The 23,032-nt window shown below is 37.7% G+C and overlaps 2 protein-coding genes across 3 annotated transcripts in view; one reads left to right on the forward strand and one right to left on the reverse strand.

The window, feature by feature from the left end:
• Positions 1-8,422, forward strand: part of LOC110037401 (lysosomal Pro-X carboxypeptidase) — a 47,302-nt gene extending 38,880 nt beyond the window's left edge. The window contains exons 6-10 of the mRNA XM_020742041.1: positions 6,101-6,250; positions 6,796-6,951; positions 7,872-7,951; positions 8,039-8,088; positions 8,162-8,422. Coding sequence (XP_020597700.1) covers positions 6,101-6,250; positions 6,796-6,951; positions 7,872-7,951; positions 8,039-8,088; positions 8,162-8,298 — 573 coding nt within the window. The 3' untranslated portion in view covers positions 8,299-8,422. The remainder of the gene's footprint in view (positions 1-6,100; positions 6,251-6,795; positions 6,952-7,871; positions 7,952-8,038; positions 8,089-8,161) is intronic.
• Positions 8,423-8,755: 333 nt separating this feature from the next.
• LOC110037379 (methyltransferase-like protein 16 homolog) overlaps positions 8,756-23,032 on the reverse strand; it is a 23,724-nt gene continuing 9,447 nt past the window's right edge. The window contains exons 5-8 of one of the 2 annotated variants that reach the window (XM_020742012.1): positions 11,274-11,381; positions 11,084-11,203; positions 10,927-10,999; positions 8,756-9,012 (exon numbers count right to left, since the gene is read on the reverse strand). In XM_020742012.1, the coding sequence (XP_020597671.1) occupies positions 8,906-9,012; positions 10,927-10,999; positions 11,084-11,203; positions 11,274-11,381 (408 nt within the window). In that variant the 3' untranslated portion in view covers positions 8,756-8,905. Of the gene's footprint in view, positions 9,013-10,926; positions 11,000-11,083; positions 11,224-11,273; positions 11,382-23,032 lie in introns of those variants that run through there. The other variant, XM_020742013.1, reaches the window with a different exon arrangement.

Consider the following 23,032-nt stretch of genomic DNA (forward strand, 5'->3'; position numbering starts at 1 on the left):
TGTTTGTCATGCGGTGCAACTTTGCGATATTTGAGCTAGGAGTGTAAACAAGTCGAGTCGAGCCTAGCTCGAGCCACCATTGGATTGAACTTGAGTTTGATTAATTTTATCGAGCTCGAGCTTAAGTCTATAAGTTTGAGCCAACTTGTTTATCATAAAAGAGAGAAAATAATATTAATTTAAGGTGGTGTTATAATAAAATGACCTATAGAATGAGCGGTTAAAAAATAAATAAGAAGAAATCACTTAACATATAATACAAAATATTTTTTTTTAACATTTTATATACTTTTAAAGATAAATCTTCAAATTTAATATATTTTGAATGTATTTTATACTAATATTTTTTAAAAGAACTGGCTCACTAACGAGTCTAGTCGGGGCTAGCTTGAGTTTTGCTTGTTAGCTCATCGAACTCCATTCACAAGCCGCTTATCGAGTCGAGCTCAAGCAGCCTTTGAGTCGGTTTGACTCACTTACACCCCTAATTTGAGCTTTATAAGCAATCATATGATTAATGTTGACCATAGTGTACTTTTTTCCCTTTTGCTTTTTTTTCCGATGATACCATTCTAGGGGACCTAGATAGTGCTTTGAAAGCTGGTTTTGCAGGGAGGTGGTTGTGGAATGGCAAGGGGAAGATAATATGCAAGTTTTAACAAAGTTTGGACGGGATAAATATCACTCGACAGCGTTCAGACGGAGTTAACCTACAAAACATGCTATGGGACAGCAGAGTCGAGTTGTTCAGCTGCTGTCCAGACGGATGGCAGTGGTCGAACGGAGGTACGGCTTGGTACAGGCGATGAGAAGGTTTGACCACCTCAAACCACTTGCAAAATAAATGGATACAACACTCCTTATATATTCAATCAAAGAATACAATCTCTCCAAATACCAAAAAAAACTGTAATATCAAAGTAGCCAAACAACATATAAATAGACTCTTAATAGAATTAACCTTGATTAGAAATAAGAAAACAGGAAAGAAAGAAAAAAAATTATACAAAATATTGCATAAATTGGCTCAGGACAGCATCCCGTGATCGCAGGAGGAACCACATCTTGCGATAAACGTGGGATCCTGCATTGCGTTCCCAAAGAAAAGCTTCCCACGTCACTCTCTCTGGCTCGAAGAGGCTTCTTCTAATCTTTGAAGGACCTGTATCCCAATTTCGGACTTTCTTTCCAGAAAATCATCAAAAAAGATTTCTAAAGCTATAGTCCACCATTCCTGTATGGCCATCTAACTATGGGGGTACTGCTAAACTGAACTGGAACTTAACAGCCAACTTATTTCATTGGGTCTTCTGATAATTGCTAAAAAACTTCTTTTTTTTATTTGAAGTGAGAACATGCTTGATTGCTCTCAGTTGTAAATTGAAGATCAGAGAACCTTGAAACTCATCTAGTGAAGGCCGCACTGCCTTAAACATTGTCTCGTCCACAACTTGATCTTCTAGCATCACTAAGGCCAATTCCATTGGTGCCTCTCTCATAGAGAGTAGAAATGTGGCACAGGCCACTAAAGTTTCTATATCTGTTAGAGTTCCAATCATGATCGACTTCTTAATGTTTAAAGTATAATATGCTTTCCATCCATGATAAGCGAGTCGATATTTTTGTGTTCATCATGAACTATACCCTTATCATATTAACACAGTCGGCCCAAAAGAATGTGACGTGCATCCATAAGCACAACATCATATCAAATATGATCTTGCAACTTATGTCTTATAGAAAACTACATGAGGCAACACTAATCTTACTCCCATTCTTCAATTGGGTTAGGAAATATGGCTAAGAATGTTTCTGAGTAGTGAGACTCAAATTATACACCAGCTGTGTAGAGGCTACATTGTCACAACTTCCTCCACTGATTATGAGGCTTCAAGCATTTTCCTTCACGGTACAACGGGTAAAAAATATGATATGGCGGAGCCACTATTGCTTTCTTATGGACTCAGTCTGAAGGATCTGTCGAATTATTAGCATCTCTCCCTCCCTCATTTACGGGTAGATATTAATCTTTTCCATTCTCCTCTCAGTATTCTCCCACAGTCTCCTCCATTACACCCTGTTCAATGGAAGATATCACACTTTTGTTCGGATAATCAGATGTATTGTGCCCAAACTTATATCAGAACTAGTAGGAAAAATAATGACAACACAAAAAAATAAACTTTTATTAATAGGAAAATAGGGGTTACAACACAACGCGACAGTACAGAACATAGACGACAAAAGCAGGCACTCCTAAATATCTCAATGGGTGTTGGAGATCGGCTAGAGGGATAAGGATGATTGGAAGGGATTAAAGCAGCCACGGGAGGCGGGTGGCAGCGAAGGGAAGGTGCAGAATTATAGGGACAATAAGTAGGGAGGGTTGTAGTTGGACGACAATGGGCAGCGGGGTGATTGGGAAGAGTTTGGAAGGAGGTCAAAATGCTTGAAAACAATAATATCCCGTGGGAAAGGGGATGGCAGGGTGTTATTGACAGAGGGAGGGTTCGATGGATAAGAAGTGGAGAGGAGAAGGTTTGGGGAAGGTTAAAGTGAATGATACAATCACCACCTCAGAGAGGATACTGTCGAAGCACCACCACCTCCTCAGATACAACCCATAAGGGGAAAAAAACTCCACACAGGAATCTGAGAACAAACACAATAAAAAATTGAGTCCCCACACATAGGACAATAACTTATGGGCTCTCCCTGGACGGAGGAAGCTTCTATACAAAAGAAGAGAGGCGGAAGAGTCCAGAAAAAAAAAAAACCCTTCCAAAAATTCCCACAAGTGGCGCCCCCTCAGATCGCGAAAGTTTGAAATCCCCCCAGCCTTCGCGTGTGTTTCTCTCAATGTCGCTGTCCATCGTGGGGTTCCCGCATCCGCGAATTTTCGCGTGGCTTCTAGCCCCGCGGGTTTGAAGCGCCGAAATCCCCCCAGCCTTCGCGTGCGTTTCTCTCAATGTCGTTGTCCATCGTGGGGTTCCCGCATCCGCGAAGTTTCGCGTGGCTTCTAGCCCCGCGGGTTTGAAGCGCCCCACATCGGAGCACCTTTAGCGCCTACACTCGAGCGCTGCTTCTAGTGCCCGCATCACAAAATCATGACACTAGAAACATTTTCTTGCGGGGATGGATTTGAAAACAATGGCGGTCTCTACTGTTTCTCCATTGTTTATGGGTTCCTCCTCTGGTTCGATTGGGTTGGGTTGGGTTGGCTTGGGTGTTGCATTGGGTGTGCCCTTGCTACCCGATTTGCTGGTTAAACTCCATAGATGCTCCATTTGAAGGATGGTGTGAACTTACACTTCTGTGTTTTCTCTCCAAATTCAAGGCTAGAGTTTGAATGTTCTGTATATCTAATAAAGCTGCAATTGTACCACATGTCAATAGATGGTCTCAGTCCTCTCAAATATCGAACTATATTGTTCTCCTTTGGCTTTCTTAGCCTACATTTCAACATAAGATGCTCGAACTCAATTGTGTACTCATCTATTGAGAGAACTTGTTGTAAATGTTGAAGTCTCAAGAACATGTCTGATTGTTGTGAATTGGTAGATACTTGTGTTGCATCTATTGTTTCATATTGGACAAAATAGTGATTTTGTTTCTCCCTTCTTGCTATTGAAGATGTTTCAGGCTCTCCCATTATGGAGACGTGCTCTTCTTTAACTTAATGGTGGCTAGTTTTATTATTTTATCTGGTGAGATGTCCTGGTACTCAAAGACATTCTACTGTCTGGAGTCGCTCAGTGAATTCATTTGGATCCATGCGACCGTCACAACCTAGAAAATCAATCTTCATTCCAATTTTCTGGCTTATCTAATATTTTATGTCAAATCGTTGGGCACTGATTCTCATTACTAAAAACTTTCTTCATCCTCTCAATCTGGTGAGTCATTGTTGTATCAATGGGTGACCTCACCAGATTGTCTCCTCTCGAAGCCTGCAAGTCTCTATTGTAGTTTGAGGATTTCTTATTGTATGTCCTTCATAACAAGTTTTTGGACACTTCTTTGCAGATTTCTCTTAGGCAACATTGTATTTTTTTTCTCCCAAACAGGTTTATGGCAGATTTAGGATTGTAAATCAAGGTTGGTTTGGGCTTAGGTTTTGGTAGTAGATATCGGGATGAAATTTTGGTGGAGGTGAAAATTTTAGATTTTGAAAATTTAGGGTTAGAGCTAGGAATTACAGTGGGGATCATTTATGTATGATGGGATTTTTTTTTTTTTTTTTGAATTTTGGATTGGGATAAGAATGACAAAAACCTTAAAATTTAGGATTTGCATGGCTCTAATACTATATGATGCTAGTCTAGAGCGCCTAAAGGGTATTTTTGAAAGCTAGTTTTGCAGGGAGGTGGTTGTGAAATGACGAGGGGAAGAAAATATGCGAGTTTGACTGGGGCGGCATTTGGGTGGAGATAAATAACAAACCCTGCTATGGGACAAGCATAATCAAACGGTTGTTGTGCAGATGGATGGCAGCAGTCGAACGGAGGTACAACGAGGTATGGGCAATGAGGAAGTTTCACCACCTGTTCCTAAGCAAGATATAGGCACACCGCTTGCAAAAAAAGGGATGCAACACTCTTTAGATCATAAATCAGATAATACAACCTCTCCAAACACTAGAAACAAAAACTGAAATCGCAAAACAGTCAAACAACACAGTAACTAGACTCCTAATAGAAATTACCCTAGTTTGAAATAAGAAATATGAAATAAACAAAAATGGAAACAAAAATTTTTGCATAAATTGGCCCCGGACTGCATTCGGGTTGGGATGGTGTCTCACGATCGCCGGAGGAACCACAATCTCTTAGTAAATGAAGGATACCGTGTCGCATCCCTGAAGAAATGTGTCCCGCGTCTTCCTAGCTCACAGAAGATTTTTGTGTAAGCCCATATTGATCTGCACTTGGTGATCACACTAACTCTTAACGCAGGCTTCAACGAGCTGGAATCATTCCTGGTGCGAACTCTTGAGATTGCTTGCAACGAACAAAATTAGAGAAAATCGTCTTTAGATGGTTTGGTAGAGAAGATGCAATTAATCATTTTACGAGTGGAAGGACTTACAATGGAACGCGCTAGGGAGACCAAAATTTTGGATTATAATGAATTTATACGCCCGCACATCACCTCTCATATTTAGAAGAACTATGTGTAATTTCATCTCTTTTTTTCCCTCACAAGTATACAAGGATTATGTTGTAGAGAAATAGACGGGATTCAATGTTTTGACTAATCCGACATTCTTGTCCTGTGTAACAGTTGTATATTTACCTAGGTGTTTTTGCTCCTAATTTTCTTCCCATTCATTTGCATTGAAGGCTGGCATCCTTTTTTAAATTTCCCCCTTCTTTAGGAGAGAAAAAATTATTGTTCGAACCTACACCTTGAAAGCATCTTGCACGTCTCCTTTAGTAGGCACTAATAGATTTAAATTCCGTAATTCCATCCTCTCTTGCTTCATAGGATGATTTGAAGTTTGCAACTCAGAACTGTCAATTATGCATCCCAATGAAGCCTTTCTTACATAATTTATTCCATTATGTAAAATGAATATATTCGTGATAGGGTTGGTGTAGCTCCTGTGACGGACAAAATTAGAGAAAATCGTCTTTAGATGGTTTGGTCACATTAAACGTTGACCATCTGATGATTCGATTAAGATAGTAGATGTTTTAGATTCGACTTGTGTTAAGAAAGGCAAAGGTAGACCTAAGAAGACTTGGGCTTACTGTATTAAAAATGATCTTAATTTACTAGAAATAAATGAAAATATGACACTAAATAGGATGCAATGGAGAGAAAGGATTCATGTAGCCGACCCCAATAGTGGGATTTAAGGCTTTGTTGTTATTGTTGTTGTTGTATAATTTATTCCATTATGCTTTTTGTTCAGTGTTATTTTAATATTCTACACTATCATTGTCACCATTAGCATCATCACAACTATTTGTTGTTGGCTAGTCATCTTATTGAGTACATGAACGTTTAACTTTTACTGGGGAAACCTCTTTACATTTTTTGCTCCGTTTCTTTTTCTTAATATTATAATCTGTATGCCTTATACATCCTATCTCAGGTTTGCAAAAAAGTTGATGGTTTTCCAGATGGTGCCGACTTTCTGGACCGTATATTTGCTGGAGCAAGCATCTATTACAACTACACAGGATCTGTTGATTGCTTTGACCTTGAAGATGATCCTCATGGGATGAGTGGGTGGGATTGGCAGGTCTTTAGCTGTAACATCATTTTTTGGTCATATGATGCTAAAGTAGCAGTGTAAATGAGTCAAGTTGAGCTCAAGCCACCTTCTGCTTAAGCTTGAGCTTGACTAATTAATCGAGATCAAATTCAAGCTTGAGCCTAATTTTATGAGTTCAATCCGGCTTGTTTATTATGAAAGATTTTTAAAAAAATGAAAAATTGAATGAACAAATAGGAGATAAATAATAATAAATTGTTTGATATAACATTTAAAATATCATTTTTAAATAGTTTTAATAATTTAGAGAATGTATTAAATTTTAATATATTTTGAATATATGTGTATGTTATATTTAAACGAGACACCTCATGAGCTAAAGAGTCGAGTCGAGGCTAGCTTGAGCTTGCCTTGTTAGCTCATCAAGCTCAGCTCACGAGCCACTTACTGAGCCGAGCCAGACCAGCCAACTCATGAGTTAGGTTGACTCAGTTGTAGGCCTAGCTGCATGTGTAGAACAAAGCAAAAAAAAAGATCCATAGTATTGTTTTCTCCTGTTTTCTTTTTAACAGGCTTGTAGCGAGATGGTCATGCCCTTGTCTAGGAGCAAAGAAAATAGCATGTTCCCTGCATACGAATTTAATTACTCTGCCTTTGCGGATGAGTGCAGTCAGAGCTACGGTGTAAAGCCAAGGCCTGCATGGATAACCACAGAATTTGGTGGCCACGTAAGTCTAGAAAAACATAACTTATATATGCTATCTAGATTTACACCTTGCCTATTTGTTACAATTTTCAATTTGTATTTTAATGTTATAAAGAATGTGTGTGTGTGTGTGTGTGTGTGTGTGTGTGTGTGAATTTTAAATTTGTATTTTAATGTTCTAAAGAATGTGTTTGTGTGTGTGCGCGCGCACGCTCACGCGTGTTGTGTGATTTGCATCTTGCCTTGCCTTTTTTTACAATTTCAAATTTGTATTTTAATGTTATAAAGTGTGTGTGTGTGGCGCCTTACCTTTTTTGTTACAATTTTAATTTTGTATTTTAATGTTATAAAGAATGTTTGCATGTGTTGTGTTGTTTGTTGGGCGTGTGCGTGTGTGTTTGTGTTGTGAGCATGCACGCTTGTTGCGTGTGTGGCTCCTTGCCTTTTTTGTTACAATTTTAAATTTCTATTTTCATGCTATATAGAATGTGTGTTGTGAGTGTGTGCGCGGAGACGCCCGCGCGTGTGGAAGGTTGTGCTCAGTGAAGTAAGTTTCTGCAATGTGAGATAGCCTCTAGCTCTATCCTTGTACCCATGATAGGTTGTTAATACAATATTAGAATGTCGAATGGGACCCTATGAAAGCTTTAAGTGCAAAATACATAGTCTTTTCAAATGGATGCCTCATGCACAAAAGGCTCTTGCCATTGTAGCATGATATGGGAAGTTCTATATATGCATTCTTACTCTACGAAGCATCGATTTTCGTATCAGACTGCTAATATATTAGGTCTCATTTGGATGTTTGGGTATGATAAAAAAAAAAAACATGATTTTAAAGGTAAAATCTTCATTTTTCTTGAAGATATCTGTATGGTTGAAAATTCATATTGATTATGATAAAACATAAAAAAATGATGTGACTTTTACTTGATCTAACAGGATATAAGTAAAGTGCTAAAGAAATTTGGGAGTAACATCATATTCTCAAATGGATTGCTGGATCCTTGGAGTGGTGGCGGGTAAAGTGTTCCTTCATTTAAATTGCTGTGGGTTCTGTTTTTATTTATTTTGATACATTCATTATTATTTATTTCTGGTACATGCAGTGTCCTTCAAAACATATCTCATAGCATAGTTGCCCTTGTTACCGAACTGGGTATGATTCTTTCAATGTTTGGTTTCTTAGAATCTTTTAGTAAGAGAAACTGAAATGTTCCCTTATGTTTTAGGTGCACATCATATCGATTTGCGTGCTTCGACGAAGGACGATCCGGAATGGTTGGTCGAGCTCAGGGAAATGGAGATTAAGCTAATCAAGGGCTGGATAGATGACTATTTTCAGGAGAGGGCTTCTTATAGCCTATAGGATTACTTCATGAGGCATTTTGGCTTCTATTCTCCCTAATTCTGAGAAGTAATGTATGTATAATTGACAAGGATTGATGTATATCACTGTAAAACATTAGGGAGATTAGAAGAGGGACCGTTTCTGTGTGATATTATATTTTATCCCAAAGGCTATTAGACGAGTTTCGGTTATTCTTAGGTGTGTTAAATATTTGAGTATAATACCCTACACACGGGGATATTTGAATCTGTGATCTGAGGAGACTTACGACATTCAAATAGGCTTTTTTGAATTGTATTTTTACAAAATATCTCTTTTCTAGATGAATTGTGTTTTACTTTTTTTGTCTTGATTAGTACTGAGTTCCCCCTAGAAAAAATAAAAGAGAAAATTACATATAGAACGCTCAAAACATTACTATTTACAAATCTAACATGCTTTTTCATCCATTTTCCAAATTCTCAATCAAATATCATAAATTGCAATGTTGAGCGTTGTGTATGTAATTATCACAAAAACACATCTCAAGTAAATAATAATAATAAAAAACAGTTTACAATAAGAATAATATATTCATGAGCATGTACAGCCACTATTTATTCCTAATAATCATGGCCATGCTGCATCAGTTAGCAATTCCTGAAGCTATTTTTAATGGAGAGCTTGCGGTTTTGGGGCTGAACTCCTTTCTCAGGCTTTCCTCCAATTGATTGAAGAGCGAATTAAACAAACCTGTGAAAATTCAATAAGTTCATCTACTCGCAACGTTAAATTCAGCCAAACGTAAAAAAGAAGTAGAATTAAATCCAATGCTCCATTAAATCAGATTTTTTCACGTTCCGTCTCTTTTACGACATAAATCTGGATTCACTGAATCTGATTGTGAGGCGGATTTAAAAATTTCTTCCGCTGCCACTCAAAAGCGCATCCCCGTCTCATAGAATGTAGGTTTTACTGGATTTGACAAATTCCATTTAAGGTAGATTGCTGCCAAATACTGCCTACTTCTAAGCAAATAGTTAGACTCAATGTTACCAACATGTGTACACAATTGTACTTGTGTTTTGACCTCTGAAGAAATATTGCGTAGATCAAAGAAGCCATCACATAGTAAGATGGCATATCATACTCGTGAGTGCGTTAAAACATAGCCATCATCGACTCATCTGCAGTCAACGTCTTTGATAAGCATATAATAAATGCATTGACTTGGGGTGAGATTCTCGATGTCTAAAGGCTTGTTTGGGATCATTTTTTCTTTATTTTTAAAAATATAATTGTTGAATGTGTTTTTAACATGTTTTTATTTATTGTTTCTAAAAACAAATAAATATGCTTTTGGGTGTTTCGAGTGTACTAAAAATCAATTAGATCTTAGGGTCTGTTTGAGGCAGCTTATTTGGTGCGGTGGCGTTTTGAAAACGCAGCTGACATGTTTGGGTAAATTACGTTTTGACAGCTTATGTGTTTTCAAAATGCTGAAAACAACGTTTTCACACCGCACATGTCTAGGTGCGGTGGTAGCTTTCTAGCTACGACCTGACTTCTTCAAAAAAATAAAAATTTGTAGTAGTCACCGCACCGTGTTTTTAACATGTTTTTATTTATTGTTTCTAAAAACAAATAAATATGCTTTTGGGTGTTTCGAGTGTACTAAAAATCAATTAGATCTTAGGGTCTGTTTGAGGCAGCTTATTTGGTGCGGTGGCGTTTTGAAAACGCAGCTGACATGTTTGGGTAAATTACGTTTTGACAGCTTATGTGTTTTCAAAATGCTGAAAACAACGTTTTCACACCGCACATGTCTAGGTGCGGTGGTAGCTTTCTAGCTACGACCTGACTTCTTCAAAAAAATAAAAATTTGTAGTAGTCACCGCACCTAGCTTATCGACAGATTATTTTTAATCAGCTTATAAGCAGATTATTCAATAAGCTGCAGCTGCCCCAAACAGACCCTTAATCAAACAGACCAAATATGTTTTATTTTAAATTAAAACATAAATAAAACAAAATAAAAACAAAAATAGAAAAAAAAAAAAAATTATCCCAAACAACCCGCAAGTGATTCAGCCATGGATTGCTACACAACTGCTTTAAGAGCTCGAAACAAAGGGATAACAATCGTTGTCATTTTGATTGATGAGAGATTGTGTGGATTCAGTCTTATCTCCAAAAAATATCATTAGTTATCCTAAATTATACAGGATATGTACTGTTTAAATAATATCTGATGCATGAGAAAATGACAGAAAAACTAACATTAATGCGCTTTAATGGCTTCTTGGAAACATCAGTTGGTTGAAAATTAAACATGAAATAACCGACATAAGAAATTTAAAGTATCAGCCAAATTATCAACTCATGTACATGTAGGCAAGAATCTCGCAATTCATAACAAAAGAAAATATGTGCTTCGAAGTATGGCATACTGAACTTTGGCTCAGCATAAAATGAGAAGATTAAATGTGTTATAGAAATTATCTGAAATCCTCCCAAAGCCATAGTTTGGACATTTTATATAATTAATTCGGTTAATCTTCATGTAGTTCAGAGGGATTATGCAGATCAAATTATATTTTTATGAATGATATAAAAACAAGATGCAAAAAAAAATATGACTGAAATCAGAAGGTCAATTGTAAGTACCTGAAACAGCTGATCTATCTTTTGCCAATGATGACCATCTCACAAGAACTGTACCTGGGATCTGTTCAAGCACCTAAACAACAAACAAGGAAGGCAATCAATGCTGTTAAATTAAAAACGAAGTAATCATTGTGTTGAATGAAATAACGGGGCATACCGAAACATAAAATGCACATCGTGGCTCGGTAGGCATGTTTGATGGTTGATTTTCAGCAGATTTTAAGGAGCTAACATTATTTTCAGGAGCTCTATTAGCTTTGTCCTTGGACAAGGTCACCTAAAAAAGGTAGCAGGTTTCTAAATGAAAAAAAGTATTATGTAAATTGCTGCTTCCAACGAAAACATACCTTCACAGAAAAGGAAGACAGATCAAATTTGCACGAAACTCCCTTATCCAAGAAAAAGGATTCCATTGATTTTAATACTTGAACTGCACCACCTTGACGTTTCAAACCCTGAAGCAAAAAAAGAATAGCCTAATCAGTAGAGAAGAATTTCACAGAAAATCACTCAAGCTAAAACAGAAAAAATGATTGGTGCTGCGAAATAAAAATTTGTGTACTGAAATAAAAAAAAAGGAAATTTTCAGATCAAATGTCTTCAGCATCAATATTTTCCTTTTAAAGCTGAAGGTAAGATTTGATGATTAGATAGGTGAAGAAAATAGGTGGATTAAATCTTAAAAATGGACTGAAAAAGAACTTTAATAATTCTCATTAACTTGCATTAGGAAAAATAATATCTTAAGAAATCAAGGCTAAAAGTTGTTGGAGCAGAAGACAACATGATATTAATCAATATCCATGGAAATAGCAGTAAAAGAGTAATGTTTGCCAAAACAAATACTACTATAGAGATATATTTTTGGTTCATATTTACAGTTTCGACAAACAGCTAACAAAAAATGTAGCAGCAAACTGATACTCACCATTTTAGGCTATTGAATAATAATCAGAATGTATATAATGGTCAAAATCTGCTTCATGTGTACGTCTGATCAAAAATTTGTTTGAAAAGGCTGATCCAAATTTTTTGAACAGTTCCCCAATTAACGAGGAAAACAATTCAAAGCTAAGTAGGACAATCAAAATCACTGTTTCCCTGTCAATATAGATGGTCAAATCAATAGTTTTCATTTTCCAATCATAAAATTGTGATGTCCTCCCATTCATGAACCTAAAATGGGCTATTTCTATCATTCAGTTGGACTTATTGTAATCTTTGTATTGGGTTTTTGGTTTTTGTGTTCTTTGGTGGGGTGTGTCGTATTTTCTTTTTCAAGGAGAGAAACCTTAGGTTTTCTTTTTTGCGTGAGTTGTTGGGGGTGTGTAGTAGGCTTCTCTTGTCTTTTGTTGTAAGTTTTTTGGATGGAATAAAATTCCCTACTAGGATTTCATTAAAAAAAAAAAGATCCTCAAACATCGTCATTGAGACCATCATCCCATCATCATCATTTGCCTTAATATATTTATTTAAGCTTATAAATTATTCTGTTCATTCCAATTACCTTTTGCAGCTGGTCTTACCCATAGTCAACATACATCCTTTCCACAATGTCTACTGATAGGATGTTGTGGAATAATAGCTTGATCCTTTCATAAAGTTATTAAGAACATATAGAAGTGTGTAGGGCTATAAAATAGAGATTTCCCAATTTCAAGTGTAGACAGAAAACTTCTACAGAAAGCAGAATAGTATATAGAAGACTGAAGTAGGAAACAAATTAATTACCATAAATACATAATTACAACAATGAAATATTTCCTAAAAATATGTCCCCTCTAAATAAGGCAATCCATTATATAAGTCAATATTGATTTTGATACATAAAATTGAGTCCGTAGTAATAGCATGATAAGAGCATCCGAAGATTGATCGACATGGGCAATGTGAATGACACCATGTTGAACATGGTTTCAAATATGATGGAAGCTGAAAAAAAATTTATGCCAGAGTAAATAATGAGATTGCTGCAGATAAGAGTCGCACTAATATTATCACAAAAAATAATGGAAGATATGGGAACAAGAGTTAAGTACTGTGAGGAGTAAACATTTTTAAAATAGTTTGGTTGTATGGACAACGATAGATCAATATTATGCTATTTATGAAAGGACAGCAAGCTGGGGTTGAAACTGAGTTGCCCAATGTAAGAACTAGAAGTGGTGTATTCATCCTTACTGTCTGCCCAGTCAATATATGAAACTTCAATAAGTAATAGAAAGGCAGCATGATTAAAAGCAACACCACAATCAATTGTTCCACATCTCCATCACAGCAGTCTCTTGATGACATTTCAATATTTTATGGTTGGCCGATGCATGAAATGTGAGAGGTTGTTGACCACAAAGGAAATATCAAGCTGCATAATACAAATATTGAAGACTACCAACAAGGGTATGCTACTCAATGGGATCCACTGAGTGGAGAGAGTGGGCTAAATGGCAAGTGGTGAAGCACCAAACCTGCACCGGAGAGAGTGGGTTAAATGGCAAGTGGTGCAGCGTGAAACCTGGCACCAATCATATATGTACTAATAGATCACTAATATACCAATTATATTAATAGGTGAGATAAAAGGAGGCACGAAGAAAGTAAAAATAAAGGCTCAAGATCCTTGAGGGTGCATTGTTGGACTAGAATAGCAGTGAATCACTGCACGGTACATTATTGTCATTTGTAAATAGAATTTCATCAACATAAAAAGGAAAATGGATCATGACATCGCCAATGTTAAGGACAAAAGAGAAATGTTTATGTGGGTGTCGGTGAACCTGGAAGTAATAACAAATCAGTAAAACTAATAATACTTGGTACACGGAACTTAATTGAGGCAAAAAATGGCCTAATAAGGCTTTGAGCACCTGAATAGAGTTGTAGCGATTGAAGAATTCTATAGTTGAACTATGAACTTTTCTTAAATAGATAGATAACTTTGAAAAAAAGGAGATGCGAGACAACTCATGTTATTTAAATTCAGAAGATGTACTTTATATATAAAGAAAATGTATTTTCGTGATAAGTCTATAAGTCTATATATATATATATATGATGTTGTCCCGCCGCTTTGCTAGGGTTCCGCCCCATGGCAAACCCTAGCGTTTTTCGGCTTGATCGTCACTGCTGCCCCGATCTCCACTTTCACGCGTCTGTGCTTTGGTGGCGTCCTCTGCGGCAGAGAAGACGCGATGCTGCGTCGTCCCGCAGCGCCGCTCGCCGGAGTTTCGCGGGCCTCCACTGACGCTAGCTCGCCCGCTTGCCTGCGCTCGTCGTTCCTTCGTACGCGACCAGCAACGCAAGGCTCCTTTTGCGCCCTACGACGCAACCGTGGCGTGCGCTGTTTTCACTCCCTGCGAAGAAACCGCGACGTGCGCTGTTTGTGTTGATCAACGGCGTCTGAAATGGCATCAACGCGTTCCTACGCCGCCGCCCTCGCCAGTGATAACCCCGTCTCCGCCCCTCTTTCCAATATGTTTCCACAACGTTATCATGACAATTTTGCACTTGACATTGAAACCAGATTTCTCAAAAAAGCTTCCCGTAAAAACGGCAAACCTGCAATCTTTCTCACTGAGGCAGAGATCTCCACCCTAGATGCGCCCTGCCGACTGTTCTTAGTAGGTAAGTTTATTTATGGAAACCCTAAACTTGAACTAATTCGAAAGGAATTTGAGCAAATGAAACTGAGAGGGGGTTGGAGGATCGGTAAATTGGATGGTTGTCACATTCTCATTCAATTATCAAATGATGAAGACTACACTCATTTGTTTGCGAGAAAACTTCTCCGAATTGAAAATCAGGTGATGAAGGTGTTAAAATGGACGGTGGATTTTGGTGGATTTTGACCCTCGTACTGAACCTCCTACAATTCCTGTTTGGTTGTGTTTCCCAGGTTTGAAGATCCACCTTTTTGATCAATAGCTTCTCTTTGCTTTAGAGATGGTATACGATAAACCCCTCAAAACTGACACGCCTACAGTGAATCTAACTCGACCTTCAGATATTAGAATTTTGATAGAAAGGGATATTAATTTACCTTTTCCTGGGAGAAATATGGATTGGCACACAACATCAGAGATTTTGGCAGCAAGCAGAACTTGAACAAATACCACTTTATTGTACTCACTGTCGTATGTTTGGACATTCTCATTCTCAATGTTATCAGTTGCATCCAAATTTAAAACCTTCAAGTAAAAACGCTTCTGAATCTGCCCCACCTCATACAGGTCCCTCCTCCGCTCCAGAGTGCATTCCACAGACTATTGAAACACCGGTGGACACGATGCCACCTCTCCCTCCCACTACCGGAGACAATACTATCTTCCAACTGATATATTGACAGATGATCTACTTGAGTCCGATAATCAGGATAGTATTGAAGCTCCACATCCCCAGGATGCTTCAGGTGTTGAAGAGACATGCTTACCATCTCTTCAGAATCAGTTGAGCTGGGGACTCATTCTCTCCTACATGCCTAACAATCTGTTGACCACACTGATCAGATGAGCCAGTCCTCGGATGAGGAATGACAGATTTACACATCTAGAAAAAAAAGAAGAATGGAGGCACACCCCAACTTGGGAACTTAATGGATGATACTCTAGTAACTTCGGGTAATGGAACGACACTCAGCAATTTGTTAGCTGTCTCCTGTCCTAGAACCAGAGGCAGAGGCAAGACCAAGTTGGCTCGTGCCTAGCAGCTTATTTCCTGCAAGCTTTATTTTTTTGTGTTTCATCTTTAATTCATTCTTTTAGGATGCTAGTGTCTGATGTATTGTATGAGTAGAACACCTTTTTTTCGGTCCTCTCATACAATCTCTATGTATCTTTTCAATTTCAATAAAATTATATTGAAATTGAAAAAATATATATATATATATATATATATTAGATTAGATTATACGGCAATCTCAAGCCTTTATTACTTATTATTTGCTTGTATTCCCTCATTATGAATTTCCTATTTTGCTTTATTCGGTTTCATTTTATTTCCGTAGTTGTTTTATTATGTTTTATTTATTTCCTTTATTATGCCTATTGTAGTTGGGTTTAAATACCCCTCATCCTATTAATAATATTGAGATGCTCAATTCCAAATATAAACATGACATTAGAGCCAAACGCTGGATCCAGCAACCGCAGCCCTATGTTCCAACCGTATGTTCCAGCAACCGCAAGCACCAGTCTTCCTACCGCCTGATCCAGCCGCCGACAATTCTATAAACAGTTTCCTGTCTGATTCTAGTTGAGTTTAGTAACCCCTTCTGCCACAAGTTCTGTGGTTTTCTTCTGTCGAGTCTGCAACAGCCATAGTTCTTCTGTCGTTGATAGGTAGAGACCGGAGGATAAAAATGTCTTACATATTGGTTCTTATGTTGTAACCCTACTAGAATTCTTTCATGACTCAAAACCAAAACATCTCCTTTGACTCAGTCAGAATTATGGTGGATTCCTCCAACACTGAATCACCTTCAGAGCTTTTCTTGATTCCACTCGAGGATCAACTCCAATTTCCACTTCCTTGCAAACTTGAGGATTGGAAACTAACATGAATTTCTTAATCACAACCTAAAAACTGAATGGAGTAACTTTCTTCAATGGTCTCAAAAGGTGTCATTGTTCATCAAAAGACGTGGGAAGTTTGGTTACCTCACAGGTAGGTTCGTGAGCCTCCAATGACTGGTCGGCCTATGGAGCTTGAGAAGTGGAGAACTCTATGGTCATGTTATGGCTGATTAATTCCTTGGAGACTTCAATTGGACGGTCATATATGTTCCTTCTTTCAACTAGTGCCATTTGAACGGTTGTACGTGATACCTACTAGGATGTAGGAAATTTCGGTCAACTCTATGAGGTATCTAAAAAGATCCAGGAGGCAAAACAGGGTTCAAGGACTGTGACTCAGTACTATAATGACCTTGTTGCACTATGGATGAAATGTGACTTGTACTACACTTGGGATTCTCCAGCCGACTTATCCCTCTTCTAGCAATTTGTAGAAAAGAATCGTATTTTCCAATTCTTTGTTGGCCTTAACAAAGGCCTTGATGAAGTTTAGGGTTGTATTCTTGGTCGGGATCCTCTTCCTTCCGCTTACGTTACATTCACCGAAATTTGTCGAGAAGAAAGCAACAGACATCATGCTCGCACTTCTACTCCTTCAGCTGAATCGTCAGCCTTGATCTCAAATAGTGCTCAGCACTTGTTCATGTCACCTCACCTCGGACCGGTCACCTCACTTGTAATTAATGTCACAAACCAAACCACACTTAGGACTAGTGTTGGAAACTTCACGGTAAGTTAGCGTACAAACCTTCGGCTAAATCCTCTGCTGCCAAGGGTCTCAAGACAACAGTCAAACCAACCACGGCTCAACTGACTCTTATTTGGAACATCCTAGAATCCTCCGAGTCGCTGAAAAACCAGATAGAGCAATTGATAAAGCTTCTTGGAGCCAATCAAGTCTTTGTGGGTGAGACCGCTCACGCCGAAAAGGTACTCTTCATATGGCTCTCACAGTTTATTCATCATCTAGTCCGTGGATTATTTATTCATCATCCAGTCACAGATCATGTGACTGGCTGCTCGCAAGCTTTCTCAACTAACTATCCGTGCTCTGAAAAAAATATCATTAAAATTATCGATGGATCCTATAGCTCCACTGATGGTAAATGGTTGATTATACTAACAGTTGATTTAACTCTGGAGTTTGTCTTACATGTTCCTCGATATCAATCTACATGTTATCTGTTGGCAAGTTGACAAATGATATCGATTGCGTTGTTAATTTCTCTTTTGATAGTTGTGTTTTTCAGAATCGTCATTCGGAGAGGATGCTTGAAACTGCTAAGAGATAGTTGGACTCTACTACTTCCAAGAAGAGAGCACAAAGAGTGAGGGGGCACACCACTCAAAAGTTGTAGCATATATCGAGTCATTAAATGTCTCATTATGTTGTTGCATTGTTGTTTAGATTATCTTAGTTTTCAATATTTGAAAATTGTCTCATTTGATGTTTTATAATAAAAATCTCTCTAACTTCAATTATGAGACATGTCAATTAGCCAAACATCATCGAATCCATTACCCACCTCACAGTTACCTTCCTCCCCTTTCTTCCTCTTTCATAGTGATATATGGGGACCTTCCCTCACTTTGAGCTATACCAATAAGCGGTAGTTCTTGACCTTAATTGATGAACACACTTGAATGACGTGGGTCAACATTTTAAAAGACAAATCGGAAGTCTTCGTGACCTTCTAAAACTTCTACAGATTTGTCTTAAATCAGTTCAAAACTCCTATTTGGTTCCTTCGAACCGACAATGATCGCGAGTTTTTCAACTCTATTTTTAGTGATATATTGGTAATTAAAGACATCCTCCACCACAGCTCTTGCACGAAAACTCAACAAAATGGGTAGCCAAGAGAAAAAACCGTTGCCTCTACATTGCTCGCTCCATTATATTTCAATTCAAAGTTTTGAAACGGTTTTGAAACAATGTCATTCTAACTGCCACACATCTCATAAATAAAGTGCCTTCTAAAATTTACAAGTTTTGAACCCCCTTAACCATCCCGATGTCATGCTTCCCCACCAATTGGGTCTTCTCCACATTAGATCTTAAGATTTTTTGGTGCACTGCCTTTGTTCGGAGCATTGCCCCTACTCAAAGTAAACTTAATCCCAAATCCATAAAATATATCTTCCTAGGATACCCCGCAACTCAAAAGGGGTATCAGTGTCTTGATCCGACCACAAACAAAATCTATGTGAGTGCTGATGTCTCCTTTGAAAATGTTCCCTATTTTCTATCTCAGTCTCTATTGAGAGGGAGCTTGAGTTTTCCGACACTATCCCTTATCCTACTTATATGGATGGTCCCCCCATTGTTCCTAATACTGAGGACGGCCCTATCTCGTTGAGTGCTTCATCTCGTCCTCACATTGTCTATGTCTGCACTCAGTGTACCCATCGTATTGCTCCTACTTTGGAGCTCTCTACCTCCTTACAGAACCTTGAGTCCACTCCAAGCAACATCCATAGCACGACCCTTCCAAATGAGGAGGTGAGTTCTCCAAGTGAGGTACGCAATAAGACATGCTCCCTCTATTCTAAGGCAAAATATGTCTCTTTCTATAGTATAGCCGACCTACAAAGCTTTTGCTACTGTCCTAATGGACCATCACATCCCAACTACTATTAAGGTTGCTCATGTTGACCCAACCCAAAAAACAACAGTAATGGAGTTGAATGTCCTTCAGCAGAACCATACATGGGACGTCGTTGACATTTCTCGGGGTAAGAAAGTTGTAGGGTGTTGATGGATTTTCAACACCATATTCAACTCTTATGGGTCCTTTGAAAGCAACAAAACAATATGGATCGTCAAAGGATACTCATAGACCAACAGAGTTGACTATGAGGAAACATTTGCTCCAGTGGCGAAGTTAAACATTATTCGAGTCTTGTTTTCAATTAAAATGAATCTGAATTGATCTTTATTCCAACTAGATATCAAAAATGAATTCTTGAATGACGAGCTGACAGAAGAGGTGAACATGTCTCTCTCCGGGCTTTGATTCTATTGCATCCAGAGGACAAGTGTACAGCTACGAAAGTCCCTCTACGGGTTAAAGCTGTCCTCAAAACCTGGTTTGAGAAGTTCAGAAAGGTGGTCATGGGCCAAGATTTTATTCATGTTTAATCGGATCACATCCTCTTCTTCCGACATCCTTGAATGGTCGGGTACTTCTTAGCATTGAAGTCCTTACAAGACATTCTTACTACGTCTTTCAAGTCGAAGGACTTAGGATCTCCCATGTACTACTTAGACATGAAAGTGGCTCGGTCGTCTCGGAAAATTTGTTTGTTTCAGCACAAATTTGTGATTGATCTTTTTGTGTAAACCTGTAATTGTTCCTATGGATCCTAATAAAAAATTATCTCACATACCCAATGTTGTGTTTGTCAACAAGACTCATTACCAGCGTCTTATGGAAAAACTCATCTACCTTGCTCATACTTGCCCAGACATGTCATGCAGTTGAAATAGTGATTCAATTCATGCATGACCCCTACGAGCACCATTTCCAACTTATCCACTAAATTCTCCACTATTTAAAAGGTACACCGAGCTCAGGTTTGTTTTTCTCCTATCACAACTCTCGATCTATTGTTATTTATATAGATGTTGATTGGGTCAGATCAATTTATGATCAAAGTTTCACCTCGGGTATTACTCATTTGTATGGGGCAATCTTCTCACGTGAAAAAACAAGAAACAATCTATGATTGCCCGAAGCGGTGCTAAAGTTGAATTTCGGTCTGTCATTAGGAATTTGTGAAACTCTCTGGCTATGCTCCACGAACTCTGTATGACTACCTTCGTCCCCCTAAAGCTATTCCGTGTAATAAGACTGCAATCAGCACTGCTCACAATCCAGTCCAACATGATCGTACCAAACATGTGAAGATCGAAAAGTACTTTATTAAGGAAAAGATTGAGGACGATGACATTTGTGTTCCATATGTGCCCTCTAATGGTCAACTAGCGGACATCCTCACCAAGAATCTTCCTCGCCCTTTGTTTAATGACTTCAAATCCAAGTTGAACATGACTGAGATCTATGCTTCAACTTGAAGAGTATTATATTATAACGACAATCTCTAGTCATTATGGATCTATGCTTCAACTTGAAGAGGAGTATTATATTATAACGACAATCTCTAGTCATTATTACTTATTATTTGCTCTTATTTCAGCATTATGTATTCCCTATTTTGTTTTATTCTATTTTATTTTCTTTCGCCAGTTGTTTTATTCTGTTTTATTTCTTTTCTTGATTATGTCTATTGTAATTGTGTTTAAACACCTACTATCAATAACGTTGAACTGTTTATTTCAAACATCAACAATATATATATATATATATTGAGTTTGAGATCTATGGGTTACAATTGGGTAAGTATAGTTACAATTGGGTAAGTATAGAGGGTAAGTATAGAAGAATGTTGGAATGACTGGAAGGAGCAACAACAACAATATATCCCTCTAATCAATTTCTAGTTCTTATGGATGGCTAGAAATATCGCTAAACATGAAAATCTGACTGTATCAGAGGTGGCTATCTATACCAGCTGCATCTTCAATATAACTAGAATCAGGAAAATTTTCCATCATACTTATTGGGAGGCTGGTTCACTAAAGACACTTGTAATACAAAAATTGATATTTAGAAAGCCTGCTCAACCATGGGTTAAGATTAACTCTGATGGAAATTTCTCTTAAGTTGTTGCTGGAATTGGAGGTGTCTGCAAAGATCACAATGGAAATTGTCTTTGGTTCTTTCAATCACCAGTGGCTACCGACAATGCCTTAGAGACTGAATCTGTTGCAGTCTACTAGGCCCTGAAGCTAGCAATATCATTACAGTTCATACATACAATATGGACTTCGATTCCTTACAACTCATCCAGATCCTACATAAGAACTCCAACATCCCACAGCAGCTCATCCACTGGATCAAGAAGATCTCCCTTTTAACTAAATCAGCAAATGTCATATGGACACATATCCCCAGGGAAGGAAATCAACCAGCAAATTGCTGGCCAAAAATGGTTGTAATGGTGGGAGAGTTTTGTGCTCTAGTCTCCTAATAGATCTTTAAAGATTTTGCTTCATGGGGATTCTTGGAATTCCCTTATATCAAATGTAAATAAATATATATGCATGAGATACTTGAAACATGTCTGGATAAAAGAGGTGTAATATTGAATATTGGGAGATAACTTGAAGTTCAATGCACAGTTTAAAATTACTATTAGAACATGGTTGAGAAAACCTAAAAAAGAGTACACGAAATAAAATAAAATCGGTAGAACAATTTAGACATAGGGATCAGAGTGATCTAGGCTTAGACTCAAAAATAAAAGTGGCAAGGGTATTCCTTGCAAGAAAATTAATACCCCAAGATAGATGAATAGTTTGTTTTAAGCAAAGTCGCTCTTTTTATTTGACATGAGTCTCTCTCAAAGATAGAGTTATCTTATATATCTATAAAACTAGAAGCTCTCATTAAAATAAAGACGAAAAAGGTTCATTTAACTAACTTAAATTATCTCTCTCTTTCAGGATTGATATCAAATCGCCTATATCTACTCACTAATTCATAAGCATCAAATCTCCACTCTTTTATCTTATTAAGTGTAACCGTAGAATCCAACTCCCTTCTTTGATTCACATTGAATAGCATGCTAGTCTATTCTAGTTAAATAAATCGAGAGGTATCCTCACAAAAGCTTAGTCCTAATAAAAGAGGTGAGGACCATTAAAGGCGATGACTCATAATTTAAAAAAAACAAAAAAAAGTGATTAATACTTGTGACTAACTACCTACTAGCATATCATTTGGAATACTTGTACATCCAAACATTCAAAATACGTTAAAATATAATCATCTGCGCAATAACCTAGTGGAACACTCCGATCAATAAAAAAAGAGAAAATAAAAAAAATAATGAACAAGAACCAATATATGAAAAGACGACATTCATTTATATTTTTTACACTTAACGGGATGAGCCAATATGTGGCTAAAACCCATGATGACCAACAACAACAACAACAACAACAACAACAACAAAGCCTTAATCCCACTACGTGGGGTCGGCTACATGAATCCTTTTTCTCCATTGCGTCCTATTTAGTGTCATATTTTCATTTAGTTCTAGTAAATTAAGATCATTTTTAATACAATAAGCCCAAGTCTTCCTAGGTCTACCTCTGCCTTTCTTAACACAAGTCGAATTTAAAACATCTACTCTCCTAATCGGATCATCTAATGGTCGACGTTTAATATGACCAAACCATCTAAGACGACTTTCTCTATATTTGTCTGTCACATGAGCTACACCAACCCTATCACGAATATATTCATTCCGCATTTTGTCTCTAAGTGTAAAGCCACTCATCCACCTAATCATTCTCATCTCGGCAACACTTAACTTATTATTATGCTTCTCTTTTAAAGGCCAACATTCAGCCCCATAGAGCATTGCAGGTCTCACCACCATCTTATAAAATTTTCCTTTCAGCCTTAGCG

The sequence above is a fragment of the Phalaenopsis equestris genome, unplaced genomic scaffold (genome assembly GCF_001263595.1).
Source record: "Phalaenopsis equestris unplaced genomic scaffold, ASM126359v1 Scaffold219149, whole genome shotgun sequence".
NCBI lineage: Eukaryota > Viridiplantae > Streptophyta > Magnoliopsida > Asparagales > Orchidaceae > Phalaenopsis > Phalaenopsis equestris.